The 27239-nt window shown below is 36.6% G+C and overlaps 1 protein-coding gene across 4 annotated transcripts in view; it reads right to left on the bottom strand.

Moving 5' to 3' along the window:
• Window positions 1-1342: 1342 nt before the first annotated feature.
• Window positions 1343-27239, bottom strand: part of LOC149571036 (serine/threonine-protein kinase 12-like) — a 352869-nt gene continuing 326972 nt past the window's right edge. For all 4 annotated transcript variants that reach the window (XM_089808374.1, XM_089808379.1, XM_089808382.1 and 1 more), the window contains exon 12: window positions 1343-1865. In XM_089808374.1, coding sequence (XP_089664500.1) covers window positions 1748-1865 — 118 coding nt within the window. In that variant the 3' untranslated portion in view covers window positions 1343-1747. The remainder of the gene's footprint in view (window positions 1866-27239) is intronic.

The following is a 27239-nucleotide window of genomic DNA, read 5'->3' as shown; positions in this document are numbered from 1 at the left end:
GTGTTCTAAAATAAAGACTACAATGAAAGGAGGACACCCACTCTGAAAGAAGAGAGAATGGTGAATCCATTTGATATGAAAACCATCGGTTGCAAAATATTTAACTAACATTATTATTGAATATTGCCTCCTCAATAGCTATATCTTGATTTTACAACTATCTATATCAAGGAATGGCATTTTTTCTATCATGGCAGCAAATAGGTGAATTTTGTCTTTATTATAGACTTATAACTCCATTCATGCATGACTATAAAATTGTGTTTCCTACTTTCATACAAATTGATTTAGCTCATTAAATTGAGATTTCATGGTTTCATACAAATTTATCTAGGCCACAAGGTTAGTGCATACTATTACCTCATTTTTACAATTATTTTAAAACTAGTAGGGTAAAAACAAATTAAGTATAAACAATAGAAAAAAGAATACCAAAACAAAACAACCCTACCATATCAAACAAGAAGAATAAATATTTCTAATGTAATCCAAGAGATTTTTTAGTGTACTATTCAAACAAGTGGAAATTTGAGCAAGGATATAAGGTTTGACAAGAGTTATTATCATTTTTGTTTCTAATACCACCTTTATTAAATAATGTGTAAGATTTAAAGCAAAGTGAGGGAAATAATTATTATGCAAAAATGTATTTATGTTCTATCCTTTAATTAAAAAGTCTCTAGTTGGAGAAGAACTTGATGCTTCAAAATAGATGACACTTTTACAGCATGAAGACTTCTTTGATAATTTTGTGTAAAAATAGTCTAAAAGAAAGCCATTTCTAAATAGAAAACATAATATTTTGAAAAAAAAATATTTCAAAAAGAGAAAATCTAATATGAACTAACTTTGAAGTGATTTAATAATTTGTCATTCATTGTCTTTAATTTTTCTTAAAAACGTATCAATTAAAAAAGAGGATATTTGAAACATGGCATATATTTCTTGATTTCTAAATAAATTGAAGCCTTAAGATAAAAATCTTAGTTTAAAAAAATTAATTTTTAACCAAAAAAATAAATTTGAAAACACCACATACATTTCTCAATTTTAAATAAATAAAGTCTTGAGATAACTTACAACATAAAAATTGTGTGAAAAAGGTTAGAAACCAGTTTTATTTTTCTTGAAAAAATGACAGACATTTACTATAATTCAATTTAAAAAAATATAAAATAGCTTGAAATAATTTGTAAATTTCGATTATACTCATTTTTTTTGTCTTGTGGAGAGCATAAGTGTATTATTATTACTTATTATTATTTAATATAATGTTGAAAATGATTCTGTGTGTGAAAACAAATTACTAACTTGAAATATCTTCAATAATTGCTACACTCTATAACTCAAAAGATTATTAATGGTGGGTTGGTGTATATTTGTGTGCACCCATGTGCTTGTAGCTATATGTGTACCTCCTCATACTTCCCAAATTCTTAAAGGTGCCTCTATGCTTTTGGTCCTCTTATTACATGATTAATCTTCAATCTACAACGTGAGTTACAATTCATAAAACACTGATTATTCAAGAAATAGTTATCGTGGTGATGACTTGAGTATTAAAATTACATTCTTGCCATGCATAAATATAATTTTTGATGTGCAAGAGTTATAAGTCAAAAAAATTATGAAAAATGACCACTCCAAAAAATTTGAAAATTGACATTGAAGACTTAAAACACAAAAATATTCCTAGTAAAAAATCTTTCAACAAAACTTATGTAAAAGAATACTACAAGTTTATCATTCAACATATCATACAATCAAATTTTGGTATCAAATTAAAGATTGCTTCCAATTCTACGATAATTTGGCTAAAGGTTGGTCGTTTTGCTTGATCATTATTGTGACAATCATATATCAATCTGTATAAAAACAAAAACACAATAGTTAGTTTAGCAATTTCATGTAGAGCTACATTAGCTAAATTATTATTATTATTATTTTCTGGTGGAGGGGCAAAAGTGGACAAGCCATTATCTAAAAAAATGTATAAGTTTATCAACAATAATATCAAACTAAAAAGTTAATGTATTTTCTTATAAAAGATGAACTTGTTGAATAGATATTTGTATTATGTGTTCATGTAAATCTTCAAAATCCCTAATGATGTGGTTGTAAAAGAGACAAATCAAAGATGGAGTAAGGGTATCCTTCCTTTAGTTAGTTAAATCGAAGATTGATGGTTACTTTTAATATACAAATTCAAAGGACCATTTTCCTTGCCCCTTTCTACAATCAAGAATGTCTTAGCATATGTTTGTGCTAATTGTTATGACTAAAGTCTAGAATTATAATTATCATAATATATTCATTATTCTACCAATAGTTGTATACACATGTTATGGAGACATACTAAGAAAGTTTTTAAAAAAAACATATATTCATATATTTTTATAAAAAGAAATGTTAAAGGAATTATCTAATTTATTTTTGAGTCAATATATATTTGGTAAATATAAAATATTTGTCATTGTAATTTCTTTTACTTATTTTTATGCAAATTATATAATGGAGATGATATGATAAATGTTATAATATATTTAAAAAAATTAAATAATAAGTATTTAGTAGTTTAGGTGTTTTCTAAACTTTAGTTTGGGATAAGTGCAAGTACTTTGGTGCCAATTTCACATAAGTCTTGTGGAATTGGAAAGTGCCACTAGAAACAAACACCCTTTTCTAAAAAAGCCACCAGTTTTAAGTTTAGATATCCGATACAAAATTCAAAAAATGGGCGGTCATGTTTAAAAAAATAGGTGCCCTTTTCACAATGGGTGCTTAGTTTCAACTGTTTTTTAAAATTATGATTAGAAATGTATTTATAAATACAAACTTTTGTATTCAAGAAAAGTGCCTATTTTTTGGATTTTAAATAATGAGCGTCTATTTGATAAAAAATGGACTAATGCTTTGCCTCTATTTTCGGTTCCAGATCGGCTTGGTAGGACCAAAGCCTATGCCTTGACCTACAAAAATTTGGCTAAGGCATTGGGATGCCATATTTTAACCTTGTAATTTTTAAAGATTCTTCTCGATTGAACCATTTAACGGGATGAAAATCCATTAGAGTTCTCGTTTACGTGGTTTTTAGAAATGCAAATTTCATTGTGATATGATTATTTTTACCATGTTTGCATTATTTATTAATTAAGAATGGCATCTAAACGTAAAGTAACAAGGTTTACTAAAACTTTAATAATTTTTTTGTTTTTAAATTTTTAAGAAAATAAATTATATGATATCAATCTACACATAACTCTTAAAAATAAAAAATAAATTTTGATTTCTCTTTGACATTTTCATCTTTCATTTTCATGATTGATAATAGTATAAATTTATATTAATAAATAAAAGAAGTACAAAAGTGAGACACTAGGACAGTCCCCTTATCAAATCAATATGACCTTTGCAGTCACAACCCCTACCACTGAACATCTAATCCATACAACAAACATATAAATATAGAAGTATCAAAAAGATTATTAGAAGACCAAACATAAAAAGCCACAGGGCATCGAAGGAACAACCATTGCTAGAAACACAAATAACATTACTTGAACCATCGCACCAAATCCTACTTGGAGATGTTTGCAATGGCACGGTCATCAGAGAAGGCACTTATGCAAGGAGCCACGTCGTAGTCACTGGAAGGAGCTACTCGCGAAGGCATGAGAGAGATGTGCATGCCCACACTAACGAAAACACCTATCAGAGCACCCGCCCGAGCATTCTCAGAAACCCCGACAGAACGAGATGCCCCGAGCTCCATGCTCGACTCACCACCAACCATTGCCACAATCCCCATCTTTTCTAATCAATCTACTGCCATATGTCTAAAAGTAGTACGAATACATGATTGATGAGTTGGTATGGCAGAAGGCACGCATGTTAATGATAGTTCACAAAGGTGGAAATTTCAAATTTCGAGCGTGCGAAATTCAGGCAAACTTTTACCCGCCGCCATTGTATTTTAGGAAGAGGTGAAGTTGTCGAATGGAAAATTCCCCAATTCAACAAGACTTATGTAAGAAACCACTAGTCGAAATCCATGGGTTGGAGCTTTGTATAGTTTTCAAATAATTAAAATTTTCCAATGATCTTGCCATCGCAATATCATATAGATTATCGGCTATGATATTCACACTCTTGAGGACATGGGAAACCTTGAAATCATCCATGCCGCCTAGAAGTAACTTGATTTTCTTAATGAGCTTGTCTAGATGCCATGAACCCATGCTGCCTTTGGAAATGCCATTTACCATGATCTCTGTGTTTCCTTTCAAATGCAGTCTTAGAATACCAAGTTTGGCTCTTAAAGCTACTGCCTCCAAATCCACCAAACATTCGGGTTGTTTGTTTGTTCTATTCTTAATCCTTTTTTCGTACTCATGGCTAAAATGCGGCCATTCTCGAAACATGAAACTACTTTGATACCTGAGGGACTCGGATTTCCTTTGGACGTGCCATCAAAATTAATCTTTATTCAGTCGGTTTCAAGAGGAGACCAGGTAGTGAGTTTGTGCTACAGGAGAGAATCAACTATCGGAAGTTCATGAATGAGCTGAAATTTACAGTTCTTTATGTGGTCATACACTAGAGGTTTCAAAAATGTATTTTATAGTCAATTAGAAATTTGTAAAAAAACTATTAATAAAAAAAATTCATCACTCTTTGGTGTCTTAAGTATCTTCCCTAAGAATGATTTTTAGAAAATTATTTATTTATGTCACAATATAGTGGTCTTACACGAGTGTGGTATGGTCTTGAATATGCCTACAAAAAAATAATTTATACCATATGAATATTGAAATAAATACATATTTGAAAATTGGACTTCAATCACTACATTTTCTAATATGAAATTTAATTTGCCAAGTTTGGAAGTTCTCATTTGAATTATATACAACCCTGCAATGATAATACTATACTAATTGATAATATTAAGGAAAATGTTAATATAATGAAAAATGGCGTGTACCATTGATGCAAGCACACAACAGAAGTCAAAACCATATATTATCCTAGGCCATAAAATACTAGAGAAAATGGAGCTATTAAAACATAACTATATTGTTCCATTCTCATTCATCTTCATTTGTACCTATTACAAAGCTTATATCCCCTTATATAGAGAAGTCTAAAATATTATCAAGCCTTAGGATTTCCAAACCACTCATATTCTTGTGTTGACTCCCTAACCATATGCTAAAACAAAGTAATTGTACTAGTTTAAATACATATTTGAAAAATGGACTTCAATCACTACATTTTCTAATATGAAATGTAATTTGCCAAGTTTGGAAGTTCTCATTTAAATTATATAAAACCCTACAATGATAATACTATATTAATTGATAATATTAAGGAAAATGATAATATTATGAAAAATGGCATGTACCATTGATGCAAGCACACAACGGAAGTCAAAACCACATATTATCCTAGGCCATTAAAATACTAGAGAAATGGAGCTATTAAAACACAACTATATTGTTCCATTCTCATTCATCTTCATTTGTACCTATTACAAAGCTTATATCCCCTTATATAGAGAAGTCTAAAATATTATCAAGCCTTAGGATTTCCAAACCACTCATATTCTTGTGTTGACTCCCTAACCACATGCTAAAACAAAGTAATTGCACTGATTTATCTCATTCATGTCATTGAGGAGGTTGCTAACAACTAACTCCCACCACATGTATCTAAGTCTAGAAACTCCTATAAAACTATCATTATTAAATACTAAATTTAATTAAGAAACTAATTTCCCTTTAATTTTTTAATACTCCTTAAGGTCTAATCATAAATTATTAATGTGGTCTTATCCTCCTACATCATACCGTTAGGTTTAAAAATTCTATGTCCACTTGGTCATAAGTCTTTAATATGCTTCTTTCTAGTTGGATCCTGCACTTGAATTTATCATTGTTTAACAAATTTTCTTATCATCTTTATCCTCTGACATTGTCCTCAATCTTCTTGGTTCCCATATTTTATGTTGTAATGCTCCACTTGCCCTCATGAAAAGGAAAGGAAAGGAGGTTTTATAGTCCACGACACTATGCCATAGTTTTTGGGTTTACATATGGTGACAGTGATATGGGACTACCTCATACTCTTTTTTGAGAGGCGCTTGGCACTACAAACGAGGCATACATACCCTACCCCCCAGTGGGATTTGAACTTGTGACCTCTCTTTCAAGAGTACAAGTTCTCCACCACTAGGCCAACTCAGGCTGTATGATACAATCCTTTGTGATCAATTGTTTTCTTCAATTTAATATGTCTCCCCTTAGACAATTTTCTTATCCATGTATGTAACAGTTTCTCACTCACAATATTTAGCATGCTCTTTCATTGATCCATGCTTCTCACACCATTCCATTGCAACTCTGCAAAATCTAAAACTTTTATGGCCTCCATTGCTCTTTTACTATTCATATTCCAATTTTTGTCACTAGATATTTCTCCAAATATGTTTAAAGAATTTTGTTTCCTCCATTTATTGTCCAACATCCTCTCACTTTTACCAACATTTGTGCACGAAACAAATTTTCTATGGTAAACATTAAATTTCCAAAAACCACCATCAATCATAAGAATAATCACTTATGCATTTGTCTCCCTTTCAACATGTGTGATTCCTCTTTTGAAGTCTGTTGATGACATTTGATTCTCTCTCCTTTATGCAACCTCTTTGCAATCCTTCCCAATCTTTAGATTGACTAGCCATTCCTTCGACATCCTCAACTATGCACTCAAATTTGTCTTTCTAAGCATGTCATCCTCCACTCCACATGGTAGAATTTTCTTGTTTTTGTCACCATCCACATGTTGAATGAAATGAAAGTTCATTCTTAAGTTCTTTCAACAACATGTCAAACAATTTATTTTTTTGATCAAAATTCATTAGCATTATGTTTGGATTTTGGTTTTCTTCATAAGCCAACATGTTCTTGTTCATTACAACAAGTTCTCGCAATTGCTCTCTCATGGTTACATTTCCAATTCTATATGATTTCTACCATGATCGCCTTTATGGAAACTTTTCCTCTCGCTCTTTGGTAACACAATCTTGATTGAAGTTTTTTCTCCTTATGATAGTTCTTAGTGACCATTCATCTTAATATCTATAAAAATTATATGCATACAATAATTATTAGTTTTGAAAATATAATGCTCTTTAGTCTCATTTGATATATTTGTTGTCAGATCTTCATGTTGATCTAAACTCTCTAAACAAGATATGAGACATTCATGAAGTTTTTCATCAAAATTATCATGATTCTCTTCAAACAATGATCCTTGTTGTGGTTCACAATAGTGAAGTTCTTCCTCAAACTCTATTTCTTTAAGTTCTTCCAACAACCAAGCACTCAACATGTGTCTAAACGTCTTCCTCAATCTTCTTGCAAACAACTCCCTAAAACAACATGTGAATTGTTTCTTCATTCTCCATCCATATCTTTGGTCTTTCTCACTTTCCTCTAACAACATTATCATTATAATCTCAACATTTTCTTTGTTCAATTCCTCTTGACTTGTCATTCTTATCTCTATGTCATGTTCTTTGACATTCCCATTTGTTCTATTGTGGATTATACTTAAACCCTTGTCCCAGCCATGAATAGTCATCTTCACTTCTTCCTTTGTGAACTTTTCTCACATCCATTTGTGAGTCTCCTCGAACCTTTGAAATAAAAAGTTTGTTTCATCCTACTACAAGTACATCACCGAGTTTCTCTCCTCTAATCTTGGCATTTTGGTAACACGTTTTCTTCTCTTTGGAACCTCTTGAACTTGCTCTACTCTTATGGGCTTTTTCACAGTACTCACCTTCAAGATCTTCACTTGTTCTCTTCTCTAGATAATTCTACCCACATATGCAACTTGAGGAGTCATCTCAACAACTTCTACCCAACCTTAACTTGAAGTTGTTATTTTTATCAGCTATACAACCTCTTTTATAATGCTACAATTTTGTCTCTTTCTACTACTACTCGCATTCAATGAATGCTTTGTTTAATTGTTAACTTCAAGTCACAAAGATCATGTTACCTTATAGAACTTAGTATATCTACTTCAAGACTTTTAAGTTGTTTGTTTCTCACATTTGCAAGACTCTTTCTAACACAAGTCTTTTGAAGTTTCCTTCAAGCTTCCATTAACATCTTCATCATTCCACTTCATTCACTGAGTCTCTTCAACCTTTAATATTCTTCATAAATATGTCTCTTGTTGGAGTTGACCAAGGTTCAACAAGATCCTTATGACTTTACATATTCAATCTTAGCTTTGACTTTAGGATAACTCCAAACTCAACCAAAATCTTGGCATTCTCAACAAGTCCAATCGATCTAACTCTAGATCATAGAGTTTAGGTGTCAAACTGAAGTAAAGTCCATATGCAATTGGGGGGCCCTGAGAATAAATGGTGAGAAATTAAAATTAAATCCAAACTTATAAAATCGATCACCAACGATTGAAATAATGAAACACAACAATAAGAATCCATACACCATAACACATTGATTTGTTGACTAGGGAAACCCTTGATCATAGGGAAAATCTGATGGGGACACAACCCAAGAACAGAATGGACACAATAGAAAAGGGGAAAATATATTAACTGAAAAATAAGCTAGTACACTCAGTATAGAGAAAATAAACTTCAAGACATGCCCCAAGGGCTTACAATAGCATAAATCTGGAAATAGTTTCTCCTTTCAGTACCGCCTCTCAAACTCCACTCCGAACTGCCTTTTACAATGCCAGAAATCTCCTTAAATAGACCCCGGAGGGTTAAGGACTAGGAGTACATTCTAGAAAGTGCCAGTAGGCATCCACTGACCAAATAGAAGGTTCCAGAAGCTGCATTAGAAGTCGACACAAATCTAGAAGAATCCAAAAACGGTAACCGAACTTCCGGGAGGCATAACTTTTGAACCGTAGCTCCGATTGACGAACCATTTACATTTTCGGAAAGCTCTCGAAGTGCTTTATAGCCTTATGGACCAGCTTCGCTCGTCCCCCATTTTTTGGCCCTTTTCGAGGTCATTTAATGCTCCTAACCTGACTTTGAAGCATTCTTAAGAGGTCTCCACAACCCGAAAAACTGCAATAACTTTCAAACCATGGGGCCTTTTGACCTGATTCTTTTTCTGGAATGCTCTAAATCACGATTACATTCATCTAGCCAATTTACACCTCCTAGTTCACCAAAATGGTGGCTCAATTACATACTCCTATTTTTTCAGGATTTACACGAACACTGATAGTGGAACTGTGAGAGTTGGAACCTTTATTTGACCCAAATGGGTATCCAAAAATGAAAACACATGAAACAAAAACTAAATCTAAGTATATTTTTTTGGGTGACACAGGATTGCCCTTATACCTCTGGATGCTCCTGCATCAGACACCCAAGGTAGATTGAAAAGTGACCCTGTCACTTTATGAATGGTAGAGGAAATCCCAAATGGGAAACCTCAGCTGCTGAAATCCAAGTTGAGTCCTCGATCGGTCGTCCTTTCCACTTCACCAAATACTCTTCATACTGCCTATTTCTGGTACTCCTACCCACACGATGATCTAGAATGTCTTCTATCTCCTCCTTCTTAGAAGCAAGAATTGGACATGGCTCTAACACCAGCTCCTCATCTACACCATCATCATGATACTCTGTTAAATTTGCAATGTTGAAAATAGGAGAAATGTGAATACCATCTGGCAGCTCCACCTCATATGCATTTCCTGAGTCATGTTTCTTCAAAATTTTGCAGGGGCCAAATTTCTTCATTTTCAGCTTGTTGTAAGTACCGGCTAGAAATCTTTCTTTTCGTAAGTGCACCATGACTAAATCTCCTACTTGGAATTCCTTATGTCTTCTCCTTTGATCAGCCCGAGCTTTATACTCTTGATTCATCTTGGTAATGTGTGCTTGAACCTCCTCATGTAGACGCTTGATATGTTCAGCAAATTCCTCAGCTTCGGCACTTGTCCTCTCCGCTTGTTCTATCTTCCTTAGCTCTGGTGCAGTCCTTGGGCTACTCCCATATACAATTTGGAATGGTGATTTTCCAGTACTCCTATTTACAGAGTTATTATAAGAAAACTCTGCCTGTGGTAGAATCAAATCTCATCCCTTGGGCTTATCCCCAACTAAACATCTCAACAAATTGCCCAGACTTCTGTTTGGCCATCAGTCTGCAGGTGATGCGTGGAACTGAATTTTAGGTCTGTTTTCAGCTTCTTCCACAATGTCCTCCAGAAATACCCCACAAATTTAATATCTCTGTCAGAAACTATACTCCTTGGAAGACCATGTAGTCTTACCACCTCTTTGAAAAACAAGTCTGTAATATGGACAGCATCATGAGTTTTGTGGCATGGAATGAAATGTGCCATTTTGGAGAACCTATCAACCACCAGAAATACTGAGTCATCACCCCTTTGTGTCCTTGACAATCCAAGAACAAAATCCATACTTATGTCCTCCCATGGCCTTGATGGAACAAGCAATGGCTGATATAGGCCAATATTGTGACTAAACCCCTTGGCAACTTGACAAACCTGGCAACTCTGCACAAACTTCTTCACATCTTGTGAAATTTGAGGCCAAAAATAATGTTCTCTAAGAATGGCAATGGTCTTATCTCGACCAAAATGTCCTGCCATCCCTCCACTGTGTTTCTCCTTAATCAGATTTTCCCTCATGGAACTCCTTGGAATGCACAATTGACTACCTTTGAACAACATGCCATCCTGAATCAAATAGTCTAACCACTTGGTTCTATCTATAGCAACAGGTTCTTTACAAGCTTTCCATGCTTCAACAAAATTAGGATCCTCAAGGTACAAATTCTTGAGTTCATCAAACCCAACTACTTCAACCTGCATTACGGTAAGCAACAACTGTCTCCTACTTAGTGCATCTGCAACCCTGTTAGATTTTCCACTTCTATGCTTCAACGCAAATGTATAGCTCTGCAAGAACTCTACCCACTTCATATGCCTCTGATTCAATTTACCTTGGCTATTTAGGTATTGTAATGCCTGATGATCAGAATACAAAAAAAATGTATTTGGCAATAAATAATGCCTCCATTTCTTTAAGGCCTGAACTATTGCATAGAACTCTTGATCATAAATAGAATACTTCTTCTTTGCATCATTCAATTTTTCACTAAAATATGCAATAGGCTTACCTTCTTGGTTTAATATAGCCCCAATAGCGCTGCCACTGGCATCACAATCCACCTAGAAAACCTTTCTAAAATCTGGAAGTGCCAACACAGGCTGTTCTGTCACCTTCTCCTTCAGCAATTCAAAACTTCTCGTAGCTACTGCAGTCCATTTGAACTCTTTTCTATCCCCTCTTATTGTATCAGTTAGAGGTGCACATATGTCACTGAAATTCTTAATAAACTTCTTGTAAAAACTAGCCAGACCATGCAATGATCTTACCTCAGTAGCAGACCTTGGAGTAGGCCATTCCAAGATGGCTTTTACCTTCTCTGGATCCATTTTGAGACCTTCAGGTGATATAACAAACCCAAAATAGACTAACTCCCTTTTTGCAAAGATACACTTTTTCAGATTAATTAACAGTTTCTCTTCCCTTAGCCTTTCAAGGACACTACGAATATGCAATAAATGTTCTTCCAAAGTCTTGCTGAAAATTAAAATATCATCCAAATAAACAATAACAAATTTTCCCAAGAACTTCTTAAGTACCTCATTCATGAGCCGCATGAAGGTGCTTGGGGCGTTCGTCAATCCAAAGGGCATGACTAACCACTCATAAAGACCCTCCTTGGTCTTGAAGGCTGTTTTCCACTCATCTCCTTCTCGAATCCGTATCTGATGATAGCCACTCTTCAAATCTATCTTTGTGAAGTACTGAGCTCCACTCAATCAATCCATAAGATCATCCATCCTTGGAAAAGGAAACCGGTACTTAATGGTTATCCTATTTATAGCTCGAGAATCTGTACACATCCTCCACTCTCCATTCTTCTTTGGTGCGAGTACTGCAGGTACTGCACATGGACTCAGGCTCTCTTGAATCAAGCCCTTCCTCAACAGCTTCTAAACCTGTCTATTTAGCTCCTCTGTTTCAGTAGGAGTCATCTTGTGAGCAGACTTATTAGGCAAACTAGCTCCTGGGATTAAATCTATCTGATGACTGATTTGCCTTACTGGTGGCAATCCATCTCGAACATTATCAGAGATAATATCTCCAAACTCACCTAGTAAATCTGAAACTTCAAGTGGTATTTCACTACTACCTTCTTTACCTTTCCTAGGAATCAAAGCATAGCACATTCGTTGATGTTTCATGCCATCTAAAAACTTCGTTCCATCAACAAGACAAATCCTAGCACTGCTACAAACCTTTTCACCTTCCTTTTTCATGGGCTTTAATTTGTGGCGAACTCCATCCTTTGTTAGAGAGTATGTGTTTGCATGACCATCATGTATTGCATGCCTATCAAACTGCCATGGTCTACCCAACAATAGATGGAAAACATCCATCGAAATAACATCATAGAGAACTTCATCATGGTAACTCCCAATTTTGAATTTCACTAAACATTGTTCACTTACTAGGACCTTATGATCATCTTTTACCCAAGAAATCCAATAGGGCTGGGGATGTTTCTCCCTCTTGAGCTTCAGCTTAGAGACCATCTCTTCTGATACCAAGTTATCAGTGCTACCACCATCAATGATCATGTCACAACATTTATCCTCACACTTGCATCTGGTACGGAACAAACTCCTCTGTTGTCTTGGTTCAATCTCACCACTTAGTAGGACTCTTTTATTTACCAAGGCCTCTCCTCTTTCTGCATCCTCTGAATGTGATGATTGTGCATCCTCATCCACATGAGCAACCCTAGCTTGGCCCTCAGCTCTCCTATCTGTCCTTCCTTGTCGTTGAGGGCATTCAAAGGCACGATGACCTTCTTCATTGCAATGGAAACAGGTACCACGGAAGCCGCCTCTTCCTTGTCCACGTCCTCTACCTCTTCCTCTCTGATTTCCAAAGTCTTGATCATGGGAGCAGTTGAAACCCTCATTCCTCTGGTTCCTACTAGTACCCACATCTTCATTTTTCTTTTGGGTTTCATTGCGACCTCCAGATGATCTACCGCTTCCCCTTCCTCCTTGACCACACCCTCTTTGTCTTCCTTCAAACCTTTTATTCAGCTTCTCTTCAACTCGTAGGGCAAACTGGTATGCCTCTTCAACGCTGGTCATTCTTACCAGACTTAATTCCTCCTGGATGCTGGGTCGCAACCCATTGATATAACAAGCAACCTTCTCCTTATTTGCTTCTACATGCCCTGCTCTAATCAAGAGTCGGTAAAACTCCTCTGTATATTCTTGGATTGATCTTTCTGCTTGCTTTAACCCATGCATCTTCTTAAACAAATTGAGCTCATAGTCCACAGGAATGAACTGCTTCTTTAATTTGTCCACCATGCGATCCCATCTTGTGATCTTCTCCTTTCCTCTTCTGTTTCTTTCCAATTGAACCTCTTGCCACCAAATTTTGGCATGGCCTTTCAGTTTGGCCTTTGCAAACTTAACCCTATCTGGGTCCTTGATATCCTCATACTCAACGTATTCTTCCAGTTCATTGATCCAATCAATCAACTCATCTGGTTTCAAATTTCCTGAAAATATACCCACTTCAATTGTGGGTCTTTTCCCAAACTTAGTAATGGCCCTAAAAAGCCTTTCCTCTGCATGATTCAGAACTTCCCTGTCAAATTCCCCTTCTGGTCCAACTTCATCTTCTTCATTGTCATTTTCACTTTCACCACTTGCGGCCACAGTTGCTCCTCTACAGAGCTCCTCCTCCAATGCTTGTACCTTCCTTTGGAGGGCTCTAACCTCCTTAGGATTAATAGCTCTGGCCCTTCCACCACGCTCTCCTCATGGAGGCATCTTCTTAACTCAAACCCACAACCACACAGTCCTGATGCAAACTGCCTCACAGTTGGCACTCTGTCTACACACTCAGGAAAATCGGCTCTGATACCACTTGATGGGGACACAACCCAAGAACAGAATGGACACAATAGAAAAGGGGAAAATATATTAACTGAAAAATAAGCTAGTACATTCAGTACAGAGAAAATAAACTTCAAGACATGCCCCAAGGGCTTACAATAGCATAAATCTGGAGATAATTTCTCCTTTCAGTACCACCTCTCAAACTCCACTCCGAACTGCCTTTTACAATGCCAGAAATCTCCTTAAATAGACCCCGGAGGGTTAAGGACTAGGAGTACATTCTATAAAGTGCCAGTAGGCATCCACCGACCAAATAGAAGGTTCCAGAAGTTGCGTTAGAAGTCGATGCAAATCTAGAAGAATCCAGAAACGGTAACCGAACTTTCGGGAGGCATAACTTTTGAACCGTAGCTCCGATTGATGAACCGTTTACATTTTCGAAAAGCTCTCGAAGTGCTCTATAGCCTTATGGACTAGCTTTGCTTGTCCCCCATTTTTTGGCCCTTTTCGAGGTCATTTAATGCCCCTAACCTGACTTTGAAGCATTCTTAGGAGGTCTCCACAACTCGAAAAACTGCAATAACTTTCAAACCGTGGGGCGTTTTGAACTGATTCTTTTTTTGGAATGCTCTAAATCATGACTACATTCATCTAGCCAATTTACACCTCCTAGTTCACCAAAATGGTGGCTCAATTACATACTCCTATTTTTTCGAGATTTACACGAACACTAATAGTGGAACTGTGAGAGTTGGAACCTTTATTTGACCCAAATGGGTATCCAAAAATGAAAACACATGAAACAGAAACTAAGTCTAAGTATTTTTTTTTGGGTGACACAGGATTGCCCTTATACCTTTGGATGCTCCTACATCAAAATCTAAAGGAGATAGCACCCACAAAATAGTGTACTAATATATAAATTCCTTGTGAAATGATGTGACCTTTTTAGGAGTCAAATACAATTTTCATTTAGCACATTAGTCCTTGTTAAAGGAAAAATCTCTATTTGGAGACCTTGAGCATTTGTTAGAAGGTTCTAACCCTATTAAAGGCTGATGAGAACAAGTAGAGCTACTATCTAGATGCTCTGACAAAAGTGAAAGATAGATATTTCAAGATAACATATCCAATATGCATGAACTGATTGATCTGCAACTTGTCAAAATAATTCCTTTCAAATCCACTGAGAATAATAGAGTCCACTTGAATCTCTTCACAAGCATCCAAACAACTTCTCTTCTTTTTTATGACAATCCAACATCAAGGCTTGCATCTATACATATCATTCCATACATTCATACATCCCAAACAAGGAAAATGACTTTCCTTTATACCCATTATAAATAATTAATTAGTTTGGTATATGAGAGCTTCCCTAATGTACAATTAACTATAGAAGGACCATGATAAGGCATACACACCTTCATAAGAATATATACAAACATTACATGAAGAGTCTCTCAAGCTATAATAAGAATATTTAACATTTTCCAATGATAATTCAGAGGAAAAGTACTAGTGGAGGTGCTTTTTTCCTTGGAGGAAGATTGGTTTAATGGCTATGTATGAAGTGAGATTGCATATCACAATCTACTATATAATCAAAATATGTAGCAGCAACAAATAAGTTTAATCAATTGATGTTGTTAAAATGTATGCTAAAAGAAATTGGCATAAATTTCTCTGAACCTATTATTAGCACTGATCAAGACACCATTTCTTTGACTAGCTCCACATTCTTGAGCTCCAACTCTCCCTTGATCTCAACCTCATTAGTCTTGAATTGACTATCATTCGAAGATACCTTCTCTTCCCTCTTCCTCTTTTTCGATCTCCTTTATCTCAGGCTCTCAACTTGCAAAGAATCATCTTCAACAGCAGCGCTGGTTTCCTCTGTCTTTTTCCTCTTTCCCCTTTTTGCTTTCCTCCATCATCAAGTGTAGCTGAATGATATTATCATTAAGACCTTTGATAATTTTGAGGCTTTGGTTAGCCGAGGTATGAAGAGAGCTCTCCATCCTTTCTACTCTTTTTTCAATCTCAAAAACCCTCGCATCCAGCTTGTTAATTTTGACACTCTTGTTCCCCCCTCTGTCCTTTCTTGCCCCTGCATCCTAAACTTAATCTCTTCAATTTCATGGAAAATCCATTTTATGGACTGAAAATTGTCCACCATACTGTTGTAGGTATTTTTTAGGAGGTACATCTCCATTTCCCTCGCGTTATCACTTAGAATCACTAAAGTCGGGTTGATGAGCTCGTCCAATTGAATTTTGCCATCCCTTCCCTCCATAACCTCCATGTGGATATGCTTTCTAACCAGACCCATTTTCATAAGGCTAGAATGAAAGTTCCTCCATGTAGTTTTTTTGTCCTTTGCATCAAGAGTAACAATGGTTTTTGTCAAACCATTTTCCCCTTTTCTCTCTTCCTAAGCTTCGAGATCGATCTCCTTACCCTTACCAGCTTCTCTGCTTCCTTCTCTCCAACCCTTCTCCTTTTGACTAGGTTGTCATCCTTCCCGCTTACTTGAGCCTTACTGGTGCCCATGTCTTTCACATTGCCCTCCTCATCCGTTTCCATCCCCTCTTCCTCATCATCATAATTGTCCTCTGAGTTGACCTCTTGCTTTGTCCTTCTCTCCATTCCTCTCCCAACCTTCTCTTTCTTCTTCTTGCCCATGTCTTCAATAATTTTAGCCACCTCCTCTTTGTCATCTGAATGCAGACTTGCACTATCCTTTGTATCCAACGGGAGGTAAGAGCTCTCCATTTCCTCAGAGGATTCCGCCTTATGGGCAATAACCCTTCCATGGATTTGAGCTTTAAATGCTCATATATGAGTAATAATAGACCCTCATGGAAGGTTGGATTAGTGTATGCTTTCTTCTTAAAACCCACGATACTCTTGTTTGTAGAGAAAAATAGGTAGAAGGGGATGGAGAATTTTGTTCCATACCTGAAGTGATTTAGGATAACAAAATGGTGGGTACGAATCCTATCAAACCTAGTATCAAGCGTAATGTAGAAGATAATTTCCCTTAGGAAAAACCTCGACAGTTTATTAATTGATGCAGGTTCATAGTAGGCACCAGTCCTCACTATATCCTTCATCTCCTTGGCATCCTTTGCAAAGTCTTTCATTGTATTCAGGGTTATTTTCTTATCCCTATAGAATTTTATGCCCTAATTAGGAGAATCAATGACCTCGACTATGACCCCTTCATTGACTTGGAAGTCAATACCATCAATCTTCACCTTCTCATCTTTCCATGACTTAATTACCATAAGGTCAATTATCTTAGGATCCTAGCCATGAAGTTTGAGATGCTGCCTTCCCTCAAATTCTCCCACACCTTCGATCTCCTCTTCCACTTCTCTGCTTTACCCTCTGACTCCCTACAATGCTTCTCCCCTACCATTACATTGCAAAAAGAAGGACAAAACCTTTATGTTCTCCAAGAACTTTGAGCCGAACACTCGTTTTTCTTAGAAAAATTGTACTTGCCTCTTTCCTCGGTAAAACAATTGTTATAACAATTAACAATTACCTAGAAAATGTGCCACAAAGCTCTCCAATTATAATATCTTTGTTTCGGCCCGTGCCAAGCTTTCATCACTTTAAAAGTTTGATTGACAGTATTAACTTCCATAATTACACTTAATGTTTCCCGTCCTCCCCTAGATTCTCTATTAAACTTTTTGCGGCCACCAAAATCCCCTCACCACTTGGCCATTTGTGTGACATGTCCCTTCTAACCGCCTCATTAGCCATCTAGTCAGCAACCACATCAACCTCATGATAAACATGTGACACATAGACTCTTTCGAAGGTAAGTAAAATTTCTTTCATTTCCTCCATCATATTCTTAATACTCCATGATGAAGGGTGTTCTCCCCTTAGGCATTTAATAATATTATTTGAATCCCCCTCAAGCCATAGGCTTTTGACCCCTACCTCTTTTGCCAACTTAGTTTTTTGGAGGGCAGCACAAGCCTCCATATAGTGATTTGTTTGGTGTCTCAGGGGGAAGGTAACTGCTGCTATTCCATTCCCGTGACTCTTTCTGATCACCCCTCCACTTCCTGTTACTCCTAGGTTATTTTTGGCTGCTCCATCAAAGTTGGCTATGTGCCAACCCTCCGAGGGTAAAGAGCAGCGACACTCCTTTTCTCTTGTCTGAGTATCATTACTGCTTCTAGTTCCACCTATGAATAGGTTAGATCCTTTAATAAACATATAATTTTCTAAAAGGGCATTTTGACTTTTACCAAACACAATTTTAGCAGGAAGGCTAGCATCCCTAAAGATATGGTTATTGCTTTCCTTCCAAATACCCCATCCAAAATGAGGCAGAGCCCATTTACTTATAGCTTGAAGCCCCAATCCCTATCAAGAGTTATCCCACTGCATAAAGAATTCAATAGTCGAGATATGAGCACACAAACTCAACCCAAAATCTTGGCTAAAAATAGATTGCAATTCTCTAGTGAAGGAGTAATTTATAAATAGTTGATCGATAGATTCACCTAGTTTTTGCAAGGACACATCTATTAGGAATAGGAAGGCCTCTTTTACTCAGACTGTCTATTGTCAAGATCTTGTTCTGGAGTAAAAACCAAAAGAAAATATTGATTTTAGGGATAAGACCAAGGAACTAGGCCTTGGCCCAATTCGGTCTCAAATCTTGCCTCATAATAGCTTAGTATCTCGAAGCCACCGAATAGATACCATCTGAAGTGTTCTCCCAAACAAGCTGGTCCTGATCATCATTCAGAACCACATAGTGGAGAATAGTCGTTAGAGGTTTCAGGTCCCCAGAAATTGTAGAAATATCCCTTTAACCCTGGCATTGTCTATAATCACTAACAAATCTACCAAAACTCTAGATGTAAATACAAGCCCATCTTTCATTATTAGGAATGTTGAGAAGAGGCCCTTGGATTAGCCAGTTGTCTTGTCAGAAATGGGTGTCCTTCCCATTACCAACACTTCATTTTGCCCTACTATTAGCTATCTCTCGGGCGCTTAGAACATTGTACCATATATTTGATCCATTGGGAATTGACCCTCCAAAGAGAAAGTTTCTAATTGAAGGTCTTCAAAGGTATTTTTCTTCTAAGATGTCCCTCTAGTCCCCCTTGCTAGACAAGATTCTCCAAATCTATTTAGCTTGGAGAGCTTTATTGAAAGCTCTCAATTTTCTTATCCCCAGTCCACCATTTTGTTTTGCAAGGTACACATTATCCCACGCCACCAAGGGAAACCTCTTGTTGTCTTCCAATCCTAACCAAAGAAAATTCCACTAGATCTTCTCCAAAAGATCTGCATACTTGTTGGGAATTCCATAGAGACTCACTGCATAAATTGGGAGATTCGGAAGAGTAGATTTAACTAGCTGAATCTTTCCACCTTGACTCAACCAACCAATTTTTTATTATACCTGTCTATGAGGTTATTCCAAAAAGAATCTGGGGGTCTCAGGCACATGGGGAGACCCAAATATATTGAGGGGAGGCTTCCCAGTTCACAGCCCAGAAAAGTAGCGATCTTCCTCTGTCTCTTAATCATAGTGTTTATGAAGAAAATAGAACTCTTGTTCCAGTTCATAAGTTGTCTCGAGCCCCTAGAGTAAGAGCTCAAGATCTTTTTCACCGCCTTGACTTCAACAAACACAACTTTCCCTCCCATTATAGCGTCATCAAAAAATTATTGGTGTAAGAAAACCAAGGGACCAGAAGAAGGTTTGATTCTAGACATAGCTTCAGAATTTTTGTTGGCAAAAATCATCCTTCCAAGACATTTAGCCAATATAATGAAAAGAATGGGCGAGATTGGACCTCCTTTCTTGAGCCCTTTGGAAGGTTTGAAGAAAGCCGAGGGGGAGCCCTTGACCAACACAACCCTTGACCAACACAACTAGAGAGGTAGTAGTCACCAACTGGTTAATAAGTTTGATGGCCCTAGAATTAAACCCAAAGGCCCTAAGAACTTTGAAAAGAAAGGACTAGTCCACACAATCGTAAGCCTTTGACATGTCAAGCTTGAGGAGGAAACCTTCTCTCTTACCTTCCTCCAAATAGTGGATAACTTTGTGGACAATCATAATTGAGTCCAGGATTTGTTGCCCTGGGACAAAGCCAAATTACTGAGGTGCTATAATGGAAGGGAGTATCTTGATGATCCTTGAAGCCAACACTTTAGAAATAGTCTTGTAAAACAAGTTGCAAAGCTTGGAATAAGCACAAGTGGAATTTATCTCCTTGAGAAAACTCTTTGCTCTAAAGAACTCTTGCACCGCTTTGGTGACATCCTGGTGGACCACATTATAAAACATTTGAAAGAAAAAAGACGGGAAACCATCTGGGACTGGGGACTTGTTGGCTGCAACAGAAAAGACAACCTGATCAACTTCCAGAGGGGAAGGGATAGCCCCAATCATAGCGTTCTCCTCAGGTTGGATTAGAGCTAGTATATTCAAAACGATTTCCAACTAATCTTGATCCACTAGGTTTGGATCTTTCAAAATGATTTCTCTATGTTATTCTTCTTAATATGTTCCTATTCTTCCTCATTCTACCTCTTGTCACTCCACTACTTGCATTGCCAATAACTTGTTCATTAGAATGATTTAGAGAAATATACATCGATGTTCTTTGTTCTTCTCTAAGCTCATCAATCTAAACATGAATTCCACTGTCAATCTCAAAGAATAGTTCTTGTTTTGCATTCTAATTTTGTACTAGTCTCTGACTTGTGCTTACCTTCTTAGTATCCTTATATAAATGATACTCAAAAATTCTTTTGTGCACATGAAATCTTTCATAAATCCTTACAGTTTCACTTTCAATAATTTTCTTAAAACTTTAGTTATAACATTTGTAAGTCTTACTTTACTAGAATAACCAAGAAATATGCTTTCATCAATTCTAGGACCAAACTTCTATATTCCATCATCTCTATTGGTATAACATTTGCTTCTAAAGGTTCTCAAGTATTTTACTGTATGTGTACAACCAAACCAAAGTTTATAACACGTTCCTTGCCTTATCTAGACTATGTTCAAAGTGTACACTACATTATTTACTACTCTTCTCCAATGTACATGTGTTACATTACCTTCAAGTGACATCACTCTTGCTGCCCCACAAACTATTATGTTTCTTCTTTCTGCTACTCCATTTTGTTGTGGTATTTTAGAGGTTGGAGTTTGTCTACAAATTCCATGATCCTCACAATATGCATTAAGTTTGTTAGAAGTAAACTCTCCTCCTATGTTAGACCTTAAACATTTTAACTTGAATCTAGACGTCATTCTCAACTTTCGCTTTAATGATTTGAAACTTATCAAATTCTTTAGATTTCTCTCTTAAGAAAGAAACCCCCATTGTTCTAGTGTAATTGTCAATCAAAAGAATAAAGTACTTCTAACCATAGAAGTTACTTGTATTTGTAGGTACACATAAGTTAGTGTGTACTATTTCTAACTTTTCAATAGTAGGAAATATTTTTCCATCACACATTCCTTACAAATCATGTTAGTAGGCTTCATAATCTTGGGTAAATCTTTGACTGCACTGAAATTACCGACCTTCACAAAATTATCAAAGGATAGATGACAAAATATTCTATGACATAACCATCATTAATGTTTGCAACACAACAACTTATCTTAGAAGGATTTAACTGAAAATACATTATCTCTAGTCTTAGTACCAGTTGCAATCTCATTTTTTGCTTTATCTTTGATTGAATATTTCCCATCTATGAATTGTAAGTGGTAACCCTTCTCTACAAGTTTTCCAACACTTAGAAAGTTATGTTTCAAACCATTGACAAATAAGACATCATCTATGTTAGTCTTAGCATCAAGTGTTATGGGACTTTTTGCCTTTATCAAGAAAGGTGTATTGTCACCCAACCTGACAACACCTCTACCATACCTTTTCAACTCAAAATACCTATCTTTGTCACTTGTTATATGATGTGAGCATCCACTATCTATAATTCAATCTTCAATTTCTTTTTCTCAACATGTGAAACTAGTTCATTTTATTCTACAACGTGACTTTTATCTTTAATTGTATTGCCAAGTTTTAGTCCTACCCTTGTAAAGCTTTAAATTATTGATATTTAAGTGAATTTGTGTTCAAGTGTGATGTCTAAGTATCCTTTATGTTACTTCTCATCTTTCCCTTGTACCTCACTTTCTATATTTTTTGGATATCCTTGCATTACCTTTACCCATCATTCTGTGCAGGTTTTCTATTTTTCTAGTGCGCAAGGGGTCTAGGTGATCTAGGTAAGGTTGGGATATGTTTGGGTGTCTTCCTGATGAGAAGTAAGTTATCCATGTTTAAACATATGCTATCTTGCCCCAACACCCTTTTTCCTATAGATTCTGAGTAATCGAACTAGTTTTCCTCTTTGGTGAACTTAATCAAGCATGTATCAGAGGGATGAAGCCATGATAGTAATTAAGAAGTTGTGTATATGATTATGTCATGATGGAAAGACCCATGAAGTTGCAGATCAAAGCCTAGAAGAAGGCCATTCATATTGCAGAGGTAAATTTTACCTTTGGAAAGAAAAGTCGGTCTATGAGTTTCCCGTTACTCACTAATGGAAGCGAAGATGTTTTGTTCTACTTCTAAAGCTACAATGATTTATGTGGAATCCAAGCCTTTACATACAAGCAGTAAAAGCATGATGTTGAATAAATTGTTTCGAGCTCTTAATCAATGAGGCATGCCTGAGATCTAGCTTTGAAGCCATCAAATTGAGGTTAAAGGGTAAAGTGTTGTTAGTCTACTTCATTCCAGAAAATGTTGCTCAGAGAGGGGTTTTCCATCCCTAGGTAATGAAAAAGGCCATTTCTTCAAAATATTTGAAAATAGAAAGACAAGCCACCTTAAAGTGTGAATATTCTCCAGAGATGCTCAAAAGATACTTTTGGTAAAGTTAGTGGTGAGAATGATGTGTTAAATTCTTAAGGTGGAAAGTGAAAGGATGAAGTGTGCAAGCTAACAAAGGATCACTCCCTGCGCTACAATTCCAAATAGAAGAAAAGTGGGTTTGCGAAAAAGCTAATTTTCTCTCTTCTCCTTGCATATGTTAATATTATCAAGAGTTTTTGCATTCCAAATTCCAAAGTGAAATAAGGCACTCCATGCGGAACTTAAGCACTTGTTTGGTTAAGTCATTTTTAGTAATATCACTTTACTCTAGGTATAGTAATAGATCTTTAGGATATACAAGTTTTTGTGTGCAAATGAATGGAAATTTAAAAAAGCCATTTCTCATGGAACTAAATGCAAATTCTACTGTTATAATTGTTGGCCGAACTTAATTTCGTTTGTGTGGCGCCAACATTCTAATTCCTATACCTATTTCATCAAAATTACCTAAAATTGATTTCTTCAAGCATATTAAAATGACTATTTATTGAGAATTGTATCTTGTGCAAATATAGAAAATGAAAATTAGAGATGCTGGTTATGATAAGTTAATAAGCCTAGAGAGTGAATTGAAAGAGCTACGTCATTTAAGTTCTACAATTTGGGTGATCTCCATAGGAGACTCAATTCTCAACCAATTCACCCAATCACTCAAAAGCTTAAAGAAAGAAAATTGGTTGAGGTAGTTGGTTTTCCAATGGTAGTACATGCACTGGAGCTTGTGAAAGAATCTATTGAGAGATATGACCTAGAAACAAAGAAAATTTTGTTTACTGACCAATTTATCCTCATCTCGATCAACGAGGCACTAATGCAATATGCATTCGACATTCCCATAAAGGAGAAGTATTGTGATATTGACTTGGGATCTTCTGTGTCTATGTTCATTGAGAAGAAGACCCTTAGATAGGAAGACATGCAAAGAACATGGTTTCAGTCTCCTCGCTCAAAGAAGAGAAAAATGCCCAAGACCCTATTCGACACAAATTTGAAGAGAGAGAGAGAGAGAGTAGATATTCTTGCTTTGCTAGTTAGACTCAAAGGAAAAGAGGAGATCTTAGAGCTTATCAAGCACCATATCTTCCTAGTGCAAGCTATCTTTGTTCAAGGTATGTAGATTGACTAGGCACAGATCATTTTTGATGAGCTTGCCTCATGGATGAATTCGGCCAGAGGATTTAAACAATTTTACATGTCCTCCTATCTAATTTATGCCTTGGCTACTCACCACTTGTGGCCTGGCCTTCCTAGCATCAAGAACTACGACAAGCGCACGAAGGTATATGAGTTCTACCCACATGTATAGCTGCAAAGAATTTTTGAGGAGTATGTGGCAGTACACGATGCCTTCACAATGAGGCTATGCCAGGGATTGTAAGGATGCCAAGAAAGGAGATTCTCACCAGAAGCAATCTTGACTATTAGTCAATTCAGATGCTCATTCATTTAATATCTGAGCTTCTCATATATGCGGATAGGTGCCTTCGATGGTTTTCCCAAGAGGTTGCCCAGGTACTCGGAGGACAAGGTGGTTTTAGTCGAGTTATGTCAACAAATTCTTGAAGTAAACACCTTGTGTTCAAACGTGAAGGAAATAGCCAAGATTCCCTTCCCCATAGTGGTTGGACCCTATTCCTGTGGTTCTAGATCTGATGATTGGAATCTGGTGAAGAGTTTTGAGAACAAGATCAAATTGGTAGACTATGAGGTACTCAAGCCTCAATATGATCTAGTCAACTTTGTAAGGGAACACTTGAAGTTGGGATATGCCTACATGCATGTTTCAGATATTGAGGACCATTAGACCGAGTGTCTCAATGAATACCAGACTCGTGAGAAATTTTGGTCATGACTAAAAATTGATGAGATTAAGTTATGTAACGATTCTGTTAATGTTTCTAACCTTGAAAATGATGGAGCCTACATGCACCCCACATCTTATGAGAAGATCAAAGGCACCCCAATTTTGTCTACCCCACCTGGAGGTCTTGTCATAGACACCATGGAGGTCCTCATGCATGGAATAATCGAAAGAATAGATAAGTGGGTAGAGTGGACCCGAGCAAGGAAGAAGATGACCAGGAGCATTGGTTCTACGAGTGGAGTATCTTTTGGAGCTACCTAGTCAACTGCAACAACCACCACCACAACTACTACTTCAACATATGCAGGCCCATTACAGTCTGTTGGTTAAGGTGGACACCAACCTCCAGAGAAGAATGTGCCAATCACTCCTACCTACACAGGTGGCTCTCTTCTCGACACCAAAAAAGTTAGTGAGAAGGAAGGATACAAGGACAAGGAGAAAGAATAAGAGAAATCAATGGCTATGCCTACCTCCCCTTTCCAAATCATCAATTTGGATGGTGACACCAACCCCATGGATGGCCAAGACACATCTCAACAAGGGGACACCTTAGCCCTCTCAGTGATTAAGGTCATTGACATCCCTGTTGCTTCCCAGAGCAAGCAAACTCCCCTAATACCGAGGAAGCTATTCAATCCTATTGCCTGGCAGTCGACTATCAATGTGCTCTATATTGAGTCATGGCTCGAAGAGACCATTGATAAGAAGAAGAGGAGATATGAAGAAGCAGCTCCATCAGAAGACTTGATCATACAAGCCAACTCTTCTTAGCCATCTAAGAAAATGAAGAAGTAAAAAATAATTGATGCATCAGCCATTGATGCTATTATTGGCCACATGCTGGTAGAGATTGCTGAGCCACAAAAGGAAGGTAAATTCCATGAGCTTTCCAAAGATGACTTTCAGATCATAATGATGGATCTTGGTATACATGTTCACGAATCTACTCCTAAAGCTGAGAACAAAAATCTACTCCTAAAGCTGCAACAAGAGAGACAATTTGGGTAGGTTAGCTAAACATGGGTACACCAGATGAAGGCTCAAGGTCCCCCATTAATTGAAAATTTGGGAGGTCTAGTATTAGATGCTCACAAGTTAAGGAAGGCAACTTCCAATCATCAAACCACCATACAAAAGGCAATAGATGGACTGACAGAGCAGTTGGCCCTACTACAAGAAGTTATTGACATGAAGACCAATGTTGCCATTACCCATGTGATCCTCAAGACAAGCAAGGAGTCATTGTTTCACTGGAAACAACCCTTGGAGTTTATTATAGAGAGCTCTATGAGGCCTGCAAATGAGCTCAAGGATGTACATGACCTAGTGTACAAGGTCATCAAGAAGTTTTTTCAATATCTGAAGATACTCTATACAGAGTCCTTTGTGTTTGCTAATGGCAAGCTTGTGGATATTGAGAGGATAAAGTCAAAGTTCTTGGCATTTATTGATGAAGTTGTTGATCCACTCAACTTCCAAATGTCAAAGATTCAAGAACTCTCAGTAGTAGACTCAATCATAAGGAGAGAATCAGAAAAGTTCCAATCAAGGGTTGCTAGAATTGATGAACTGACTGAGATGCACAACTACTGGATGATTCGAGCTGACAACATCATCATTGCAAATGTCGAGGAACTAGACAAAGTAACTAACACCATGAAAGCTTACAGGGCCAAAGCAATTACTCCTAAGAAGGGATGATGTTTAGATGCTTTTCCAGACATCTGTTGTTCTCTCTCTTCTTTCTCTTTGTAGCCGTTCATGGCATTTTGTTAACCTCTATAACAAACAATAATTCAATCTTGTTCTATTTTTAGCTTATTCTATTTAGAGATGCTCTGTGATACAATCATCTATTGCAACTAACCATTTTGAGAAGGCCTATATATGTAACCTTTTGAGAAGTTAATAGGATTGACAAAATTACTTTTGGGCGAACCCCTTGTAGCTGAGACTACTATGTGTGACTTTGAGTCCAATTTTAATTTATTTTTTCATTTAGTTATTGTGTAGTATTTGGAACGAAATGGCTTTTGTTGAAAAATGAATGAATTCTAATGAACTAGGTTTTATTTCCTTCATTCAATAGATTGTATGCCTTACTTTCTTTAGCATAAGTTTCCCTTTGTTCTTTCTGCTACACACTTTAGTTCATGTGTTTGGTGTACTTCATTGCATAAGGAGGCCGAAAATTGGTCCATGGAGTGGTTGATAGATAGACAATCCAAGTATTGTCAAAACAAATAAGTTAACTTTGTAATCTGGGAATTGCCCATTCTACCGTCTTTTCTTTTTCTCCTATTGTCGTAGTTGGTTATGCATGCTTCCATTTCTTGCATTAAAGTCAAAATAGATTGCATGTTGTGAGTTAGTCCCCA

The sequence above is a fragment of the Cupressus sempervirens genome, chromosome 2 (assembly GCF_028749045.1).
Source record: "Cupressus sempervirens isolate cs-2001-9-10 chromosome 2, ASM2874904v1, whole genome shotgun sequence".
Lineage (NCBI taxonomy): Eukaryota > Viridiplantae > Streptophyta > Pinopsida > Cupressales > Cupressaceae > Cupressus > Cupressus sempervirens.
This window is presented reverse-complemented; position numbering and strand designations above follow the sequence as displayed.